General features: G+C 33.8%; 1 protein-coding gene across 1 annotated transcript; it reads right to left on the reverse strand.

The window, feature by feature from the left end:
* Nucleotides 1–1,903: 1,903 nt before the first annotated feature.
* On the reverse strand, nt 1,904–8,050 carry LOC120185160 (putative pentatricopeptide repeat-containing protein At5g59200, chloroplastic). The gene is made up of 3 exons (XM_039189452.1): nt 5,651–8,050; nt 4,243–4,247; nt 1,904–2,071 (listed from the first exon to the last, which is right to left on the reverse strand). The coding sequence occupies exon 1, from the start codon at nt 8,048–8,050 to the stop codon at nt 6,149–6,151; it is 1,902 nt and encodes a 633-aa protein (XP_039045383.1). The 3' UTR covers nt 1,904–2,071; nt 4,243–4,247; nt 5,651–6,148.
* Between the last annotated feature and the right edge of the window lie 2,820 nt (nt 8,051–10,870).

The following is a 10,870-nucleotide window of genomic DNA, read 5'->3' on the forward strand; positions in this document are numbered from 1 at the left end:
TGGGAGATGTTAAAAGAATCAACCAAAGCTTTTAATTAAGGGGGAAAAAAAACTTTACTCTTCCATTATTGAAATCCTGCAAGCTTCGATCGTGTGTCTTCAAGGACTCTGCTTCATGGAACAGAAGAGGAAAGTTAAGAGCAGCTTATTCAATTGTCGGGTTTATGTTCAGATTTTATATAGAAAATGTTTGGCCCTTCTGTTTTCGGATTGGTTTAGGGAAAATTATTTGTTCCAAATAAAGTTTGAAACTTTGAAGCTTGTGAGTTTGTTTGAACTTTTTTATTAAAATAAAAAGGTTCGAATCATTGTCTCGGAGGATGAAGTGGAATGACAATAAGGCCTCTACTGTTAATTGATTTTTGTAAGGAAAGACAGGCCACTTTCATGTTTGTTAAGACCTGCTTTTGGGTACCCAAAAGTGTTGTCCTAAAGCAAATTACTTCAATTTCCTGGCCAATATATATGCAGCCATGCGTGAATCAGGAAGATTTCTAATATATCATTTCTTTTTATTGAAATTATGTTGCATACTATTTTTAAAAACAATACTTTTTAATTCATAAATTATTATTTTTATAATTTAATTAATTATAGTACTAATTAAACGATCTTAAAAGTATGATCACTATTTGTAAAAGTTTCAAGTTCGAACATGATATCTGTAAGGGTATTTAGATATCTAATATAAAATAATTAAAATATTTTAAATAAATATTATCTTATAATCATATCATCGTAACAAAAAGAATTAAGTATATAGTGTAAAGGGAATATATATGATTCATATGATTTTTTCTCTGCGTGAAGTTGGGTTCGACTGGAAAGTGGAAACCAAAGAGTTGGTCATAATTGTTGTTGAGTCATGCAGATAACAACATGTATCAGAATAGATATTAATTGAGATAATCAATTTTTAACTGATAATTAAATTAATTTTTTTATAAAATTAATTAATATAACCAAATTAAATTTAATTAATTAAATCAACCTTTCATTTCTGAAAATTTTAAAATCTTTTGACTCAAATAGCAATAATTAAACAAAACATTGCAATGGTTGAATCTAAACAAAAATATGATAAAATAATGAGATATTAAACTGATGATACACATTTAAGAAATAAATGGATCAACACGAATCAAGTGTTCTTAGTGGTTAAAAGATTATTATTATCTATTGAGGTATTGAGTTTGAGCATCAAATATGTTGGAATATTAATATTTTGTCAAATAATAAAAAAAATCTTTAAAAGAATAATATCTTATATTTATTCCAAAGGGTCATGTGCATGTTTGTTAAATGCTTTAAACTTTTGGGTAAATTACATTCCAGATCACTCAATTATTAGTCAAATTATAAATGAATCATGTTTGTTTTAAAAAGTATAATTTAGTCAATCAATTAAATGTTATTACAAATATATCATTGGACCATTAAATATTAGACATAATAGTTAAATGACCTTATATGAGTTTAGTCCTTACAAATAAAATAATCTATGTCATCATAGAGTGGCAAAAAAATTAATATATAAAGTTCAGATATTTTTTTGAAGTTCGGTGAGTAAAATAGGAGCGAGAGTAAAGTTCAGTTAATGTAAATTACCCATTTTAATAATGTCTTGAATTATTGTTAATTATTATGTGCTAAACTTTGTAGTATTATTAATGATGGTGTAGTTTATAGTATGAAACTTTAAAACTTCTATACTGTGTTTGTCAAATTAAAATTTAGAAGGTAGAACATGACTACGCAAAATTAGCAATAAGACTAGTGCACAAATATTTCACTGCTTAGTCATATACACACGAAAGAACTTTGTTTGATATTTTCTAGTAGGAAACAAAGGGTTTAATCATTGCATCTCTTCCAAAGCCAATGCAAACTAACAATGAGATGAAACTAGAAGGCAATTGTCGGCTTCACATGCTTTTATCACTAACCTATTTCTGGGACGGAGAGAGTATTCTTCCTAAAGAGAGATTTGTTTCGCTTCAAGTTCTGTAACAATCCATTTCCCTGATTTATACTTCCTCACCGTAATAATGGGCCAACAACCCTCCCTTGGCTTCCTCCTTCAAGCGTTTTATCTGTTGAAAGTCCAAGATGACAGCATAGATTGATGAAAACTTTCGATGCCTAACTTAGCTAAAATTTCAACAATAAGTTGACAGCATGAAAATGTTGATTTTTTGGAAATGGTACAATCTCACATTTAGTCATTATACTCTAGGGTATTTTTAAGATTAGTCCTTTAGCTTCAACTATAAATACCCTATCTCATTTAGCTTCAAAACCATCCTAAAGCATTCTAGCTTTCTTCCAATACTAGAGAATTTAGAGAGTTTCTTGAGAGTTGTTTTCTCCTTTTTATCTAGAGATAATTATCATTGTTTTCTCCTTGGTAGATCGAGAGAAGTTGTAATTCCTATTTTCTCATAGTAAAATTCTTCTACCGTTGTCCGTGGTTTTTACCCTATATTATTTAGGGGTTTTCCACGTAAATTTTGTGTCTCTTTTTATCTTCATTTTTATTTTCTCAAATTATCAGTTACGATTTTGCTCTATTCGATAGTCGTCTTCCGCAACAATTGGTATCAGAGCCAGATTTGAGTGTGTAATATCTGCTTATTGTCTTTGTGGTTGCCACCAAAAAAATGGATTCTCCAACATAAGAAAGTAAGAATGTATTACCCATTCTTTGAAGGTTCCAGAGAACTATTCACGATAGTGAAATAGTGGGAGTTATCCGTAAAAGAAGTTATGGCAACGAAATTTGATATTGAAAAATTCAATGAGAGAAATTTCTCATTGTGGAAATTGAAGATGAAGACCATCCTGAGGAAAGACGGTTGTCTAGCAGCTATCAGTGAAAGGCCGATAGATTTCACAGATGACAACAAATGGATCAAAATGGACGGGAATGCTATGACAAACTTTCATCTAGCATTAGCAGATGAAGTATTGTCAAGCATCAAGGAGAAGAAGATAACTACGGAGATATGTGATCATCTCACCAAACTGTACGAGGCCACATCGTTGCACAATAAAATTTTCCTTAAGAGAAATTGTACACTCTCCGTATGTCAGAATCTACTTCAGTGACGGAACACTTAAATACACTGAACACTTTATTTTCTCAGCTTACATCCTTAAGCTGTAAAATAGGAGAACAAGAACGTGCTGAACTTCTACTTCAAAGTCTACCGGATTCATATGATCAACTCATCATCAACTTGACAAACAGTCATGTCACCAGTCTAGTCTTCGATGATGTTGCATCTGATGTTCTACAAGAAGAAAATCAGCGCAAGAACAAGGAAGACAGACAAGTAAATCTGCAACAAGCAGAAGCGTTGACAACAATGAGAGGGAGATCAACAGAACGTGGCCAAAGTAGCAGTCACAAACATGGTAGATCAAAGTCGAAAAACAAGAAGAATTTAAAATGCTACAACTGTGGAAAGAAGGGTCACTTGAAGAAGGATTGTTGGAGTTTAAATAAAAACTCAAATCCACAAGGCAATACCACAAACACTTTAGATGATGGAGATGCTCTATGCTGTGAAGCGTCAACTACCGTGAAAGGCAGAAAGAGATATGCATATATATGACTCATTGATTCAAGAGCAACATATCACATGACCTCAAGAAGAGTTCCATCATTATGAACATGTCTTAGGAGGATCTGTGTATAGTTGCAATGATCATGCCTTATAGATCGTTGGCGTGAGAATCATCAAATTGAAGATGTATGATGAAACGATTAAAGTTGTTCAAGATGTGCGGCACGTGAAAGGTCTGAAGAAAAATTTATTATCCTACGGATTGTTGAATAATAATGCAAGCAAGATTGAAACACAGAAAGAAATCATGAAGGTGTTCCGTGGAGCGCTTGTGGTGTTGAAAGGCGAAAAGATACCAGCAAACTTGTACATGCTGAAGGGAGAAACTTTGCTAGAAGCAGAAGCCTCTGTTGCCTCATGTAGTTCAGATTCTGCAATGTTATGGCATCAGAAACTTAGACACATGTCAGAACAAGGAATGAAAGTCCTTGTGGAGCAAAAGCTAATTCCAGGCTTAACAAAGGTATCACTTACTTTGTGTGAGCATTGCATAACAAGTAAGCAGCACCGGTTGAAATTCAACACATCAAATTCTAGAGGCAAAAGTGTTCTAGAATTGGTTCACTCTGACGTATGGCAAGTACCAGTTACATCCCTAGGTGGAGCAAAATACTTTGTCTCATTTATTGATGACTACTCCAGGAGATATTGGGTGTATCCTATTAAGAAGAAGTCAGACGTGTTTTCAACTTTCAAAAACTTCAAGGCGCGGGTGGAACTTGATTCTGGAAATAAAATCAAGTGTTTCAGAACAGATAATGGAGGAGAATACACAAGCGAAGAATTTGATGACTTTTGTAGGAAAGAAGGCATCAAAAGACAGTTCACAGTGGCGAACACTCCTCAACAAAATGGAGTGACAGAGCGGATGAACAGAACCTTGTTAGAAAGAACAAGAGCAATGTTGAGGGATGCAGGCCTAGAAAAATCATTCTGGGCAGAAGCAGTCAATACCGCCTGTTATATGGTGAATCGAGCTCCATCAACTGCAACAGAGCTGAAGACACCAATGGAGATGTGGACTGGTAAACCAGCTGATTATTCAAACCTTCATATATTTGGAAGTATTGTGTACGTGATGTACAACTCCCAAGAAATCTCAAAGCTAGATCCAAAATCCAGGAAATACAAATTCTTGGGGTATGCTGATAGAGTCAAGGGGTATCGCTTGTGGGATCTCATTGCCCATAAAGTAGTCATCAGCAGGGATGTTATCTTTGTAGAAGATAAGCTAAAAAGAAAAGAAGATGATGATAGCGCTGAAAAGTCAGAGACTACACAGATACACGTGGAAAAGGATTTTGAGCAAGGAGATTCTTCTGAAGTAGAACCAGCATATGATGAACAAGAACCAGAGAGTTCTAAAGCTCCAACAACTCGTCAATCAGATCGTGTGAGAAGACGTCCCAATTGGCACTCAGAGTAAGCAATATGAAGGTACAAGGTAGAAAGAATGGTGTGAAAATATGATTATTCTAATCAAATCTTCAAGTGGGAGATTGTTGAAAGTCCAAGATGACAACATTGAAAGTCCAAGATGGCAGCATAGATTGATGAAAACTTTCAGTGCCTAACTTAGCCAAAATTTCTATAATAAGTTGGCAGCATGAAAATGTTGATTTTTTGGAAATGGTACAATCTCACATTTAGTCATTATACTTTAGGGTATTTTTAAGATTAGTCCTTTAGATTCAACTATAAATACCATAACTCATTTAGCTTCAAAATCATCCCAAAACATTCTAGATTTCTTCTAATATTAGAGAGAATTTAGAGAGTTTCTTGAGAGTTGTTTTCTCCTTTTTATCTAGAGAGAATTATCGTTGTTTTCTCCTTGATAGATCGAGAGAAGTTGTAATTCCTATTTTCTTATAGTGAAATTCTTCTACCGTTGTCTGTGATTTTTACCCTATATTATTTAGGGGTTTTCCATGTAAATTTTGTATCTCTTTTATCTTCATTTTTATTTTCTCAAATTATCAGTAGCGATTTTACTCTATCCGATAGCCGTCTTCCGTAACATTATCTTCGTACTATTTACTTGATCCTTGTTACAAAGCAATCTAAGACTGATTACTGAACCATCAAGATCTGAATCAAGAAAATTACCAATTAGAATAATGAATCCCACGAGCTTGGTGAATGCATTGTAGCAAATTGAAGCAGACTCCTCAGATTCAAATCTGATACCCCCATATAAGGTTTGAAATTGCCATCTACTTCATGTTTTTTCGACCGTCCTCCATCGTAGAAGTCGAGCATTACTCCACCTTCACCCTAAGCAAACGTCCTTTTCAACAGAACTTTCAACATAAACCTTATTTACAGATTATTTGTATACATGATAGGCTTCCTCTGTTCAAAAGAGTTACTATAAGGAATAAAAACGATAGTTTTGCCATTTAGTTGAGACGCGACTGTTACAAGCAATGGTGGCCAGACTGTAACTTTACTCAACCTTCATGCTCGTAGATCTCTATGTAAGGCTTAAGATTCTTTTCTTTTTCCCCCATTTTAAATCACCAGTAATCTCCACAAGAGCATTTCCCGTTCTCAAAATGGTGGAATCTTTTGCGATCCCTCACCACAATTTTCCTTCCAGTAATCATAGCAAGGAGCTTGATCATCGAGTGGCAATCATCACAAACCCTCAAGTTCTTCACAACCCTTATTGTGGTACCTGGTTTAGTAGAGATTAAACCATAGCATATTGCAAGCCTCTCGCTGTGTATTGCTAAAGCCTGCTCTTTCTCCCAGTCTTCTATATCATGCAAAACAACATCTGTTGCTGGAGTATGTCCTGCTTTTAATATTTGGTTCAACTCCTCTAACTTCTTATATATTTTTCCTTTTTGAGGGTGCCTTAGGTCTCCCAGAAGAAACTCGTGTATCTCATTATTCACTTCAATGGAGCTGCAACCTGGTTCTTTTAGGATTCCACCTTCCTTCATCTTTGCCCTGATTTGAGCTGCTTCTTTCCATTTTCCTGATGAAGCATAGACATTTGATAGCAGAACGTAAGTGCCAGAATCTACAGCCCCATGATTAATTAAAATTCTTGCAACCTGTTCTCCTAATTCAAGGTTTCCGTGAATTTTACAAGCACTCAGCAAGGCCACCAACATGACATGATCAGGTGCTATTTCCATATTCTGAATGAAATTATAAGCCTCCTTTAGACGACCTACACGACCAAGAAGATCAACGATACATCCATAGTGCTCTATTTGTGGTGGAATACCATAATCTTTACTCATAGATTGGAACATCTCAAACCCCAAATCGACCAAGCCTCCATGATTACAAGCATTCAAAACAGCAACAAAGGTAACACTAGTTGGCAAAATCCCTTGCTTAATCATTCCCCGAAAAATATCAACAGCTTCAATACTCTTTCCATGCATAGCAAGCCCTGAAATCATTAAATTGTATGTAATAACATTTCTCTCTTTCATCATTGCAAAAACTCGTTCAGCCTCATCGATATCACCACACCTCGAATACATATTGATCAGTGCACCCCCCACGAAATGATTAAGCTCTATCCTATGGTGTTTTCCAATGTACGAATGAACCCATCTTCCAAGCTCTAACGCTCCCAATTGTGAGCACGCGGACAAAACACAAACAACTGTAACTTCGTTAGGCTTCACATTGTCTTTTTGCATTTCCCTAAACAACTCCAAAGCCATGTTCATCTCCCCATTTCTAATCAACCCATCAATCATCGCGGTCCAGCAAACAGTATCCTTAACCCTTACCCGATCAAAAACCTGAACCGCCTGCTTGACCAACCCATGGTCTAGAAAACAGTTTATCATGATTGTTGAGGCAACAACATCTCTTTCCGTCAATTTATCAAACACTTTCCTCGCATTATCAAATTCCCCACACTTCCCGTAGAATTCCATCAGCTTCATGGTTATCGATCTATTCGAGCTTAACCCAAGTTTCAAAGCTTGGCAATGAACCTCTTTTCCCTCCCTCAAAGCAAAACGATACCCACAAGCTTTCAAAACGGAGGTGATAACATACTTATCCGGCACAATGAACCGATCAATCATTTGATAATAAAGGCGAATCCCATCAGAGTAGGAACCAACCAAGACAAACCCATCAATGAGAGCTGTGTAGAGGAAGACATTTGGGTTACGGACCTGTTGAAAAATGGTGGAGGCATAATTAACGGAGGATAGAGTGGAGCTGAGGCATAGAAGCTGGAAGAGGACGAAAGGGTCTTGGTCATGGCCGGTTCTGATGATTTTGGCATGTATTGGGAGGATTTGGTTGGCGTCTTTGCAATTTTTTAAGAGAGAAATGAATTCTTTTCTGCGTAGGGTGGCGTTGCAGAGTTTTGGATTTGGAGCTGAAGTTGACGGGTAAGTGAAGGATCCTACAACAGCTAACATGGAGTAACTCATTTCCTGGTGTTCTAACTTCTTATGCTTTGAAGGGGAAGGGATATTTATAATAGGACTTGATTAAAAAAATAAGTGATTAATCTATATTCTTTTCTCGTTTTAGGTGATTAAAATACTTTTAAGTATAATTTAACTGTTTAACAGTTTAAATATTATTTTTAAGTGTATAATATTGTCACAAACTATAAAAAAATAATAATCATTTAAAACTTATCACATGTCATGTTTATAAAAAATTTTAAAAAAAATTAAATCATATTTTAAAAAAAATTAAATTTTTCTAAAATCACAAAAGAACTCTAAAACCTTAAAACCTCATTATTAACTGTCATTAGCCACCATATATCATCGTTATCGTCTTCGAGCAATCATTCACACATTGACCGATTATCGTTCTTATCGTTACTCTAATCCATTAAATCCCTAAACTACTAAGGATGCGTTTGGTTCACGAAATATAAGATTACCAGTAGGAATAAAAGATTACTAGAGAATAAGATTACTGAGAATGTTGTATTTTGTGTTTGGTTAAAGGAATGTAAGATTACTGTGTTTGGTTAAAAGAATAAAAGATTATTGGAATGTATATTTGACCAAATTGTCCTTATTATATATTTGTATAATATTACAAGTTAGAAAATATTTATATATATTTTTTAAAAAAATCATAAAATTTATATAATTTTTTTACAAAATAAAAAATATAAAAAAATGTTTAATAAAATGGTAAAATTTTATTTTAACCCCTGAACTTTATATAAAATTTTAATTAGATTTTTTATAAATCTAAAATAGTTTAAAGATAAATTTGTAATTTAACCTTCGTAGAATTTTTACTATTCAATGACAGAAGAATGATATTTTTGAAAAAAAAAATTAAGGGCATTTTAGTCCAAAACGCAGATAATGTTACAATACCTAAAGGAAGGGAGGTAATGGCATTCCTGATAATATACCAAAAAAAATTCACTATTGGTAATAAAACATTATCGGGAATGATATTCCCGACCAACTAAACGGGGGAATGTGAATTTCATTCCCAGAAAATCTTACATTCTCCTATCCAAACGGCCCCTAAATTCTCAAATTTTTAACCATGACGACACCTTAGCTGTATGCGTTGCTACACCCTACATTAATAGGAAAGAGCAAACTATTTCAACTCGTCATCAACAACACCTTTTAGAACAACACAACATGCATCATCTATGCAACCGACATAATATCAACATGTTATTTAGCATATGTTTCGAATTTGTCACAAAATTATTATATACCTATAATATCAAACTTGATATTTGCTTCATACGCATCATATTTGACGAGCACTGCTCTTCCATCACAATCAATTTAGTTAGTCTAATTAACGAAGTTGTTTCTTTCTAATTTTTTTTAATATTCAATGAACAGTGAGATTACTGATCATACAGCTCCAAATCCGTTGTTCAACGTATGTCATTCATCATCGTCCATGCGATAACACATTGATGTTAATAATATTAGACATAATATTTGTAACACCCCAACCCGTATTCGATCCGAATACGAGTCCGAGATGTCACATTGATATTTCAAAACCTTTATTCTTACAAAATATCAAAACATTTGAACCCATTTTAAGAAAATACGATCATATATTATTGAATTGTGTTTCGTATGAAATTTTGAGTCAAAAACATATTTATGAACAGTAAAATACGGCATGAACAATACTGTGAACAATAATGAACAGTACCGTTAACAGTATCCTGCTACAGTACTCGAATATTAAAATTTTCCAGATTATCAAAGAGGAATTGATTCCCCTGCTACAAGGAATCGATACCTGCTACAGTACTACTATAGTACTTCCGTAAAATATGTATAAATTCATAAAATTTAAAATGTTCATCATCTTTCATTTACCATTTACAATTATACGTTTACAACATTACAAAATTAAATCATATGATTTTACAAAACCGATTAAAACATATAGGATTCAAATCTTTGTTTACATGCCAACCACTATAAGTATTACAAAATACATACTATTAAATGTTTTTCTGATTTGATCTTTGGAAAGGAGAAACTGACATGTCTTGCATAACTTTTATCAATCTTCTCTTTTTTGCTTTCCAAACATACGTGTGAAACAATCACCCGCTAAGTCGATAAATTAGTGAGGCATATAAAACATATATCTTTTCATATAAACAAAAGGCATACATATGCAAATACTATCATTAATCCCTTTTACTTACCATATATTCATCATATAACACATATATCATTATCAAGTCGTTTAACATTTCACATTCATTATCATTAATTCTTATAATTTAATACCCTTATACATAACATATTATGCATTAATCAAGCAATACACCATTACATAAATCCGGTAATCTATTCCATATAACAAATCACATATACATATCATATTCAATATACTTATTAAATTTATTTATTAGCCCATGTACACTGTTGAGAACTGAAGGTATGTGAGTACATTGAGGTTGTGCACAAATGCTGTCACCACAGCTCGTATAAATTTGTACCGAAGTGCCACGTAGAATTTGCACGGAAGTGTCACGTAGAAATGCACCGTAGTGCCACATAAGATTGTCCATAAGGACCACATATAAATTCCTTAAGAATCATATACATATACCAAAGATCAAGTAGGCGTCTCAAAATACCTCATACATGCTCCAATGAATACATATACATCCCGAAGGACCACGTAGAATTTGCCTCGAATGACCGCGTAGACCCTCTACTCTTGGCATGACAACTATACCTATAGCTCTTGTATTATATAACATGGGCATTTTTCTT

This window comes from Hibiscus syriacus, unplaced genomic scaffold (genome assembly GCF_006381635.1).
Source record: "Hibiscus syriacus cultivar Baekdansim isolate YM2019G1 unplaced genomic scaffold, ASM638163v2 tig00112989_pilon, whole genome shotgun sequence".
NCBI lineage: Eukaryota > Viridiplantae > Streptophyta > Magnoliopsida > Malvales > Malvaceae > Hibiscus > Hibiscus syriacus.

Bases quoted from the DNA above. Each gene is read 5' to 3' on its own strand.
- LOC120185160 (XM_039189452.1), bottom strand. From the start codon at position 8,050: ATGAGTTACTCCATGTTAGCTGTTGTAGGATCCTTCACTTACCCGTCA.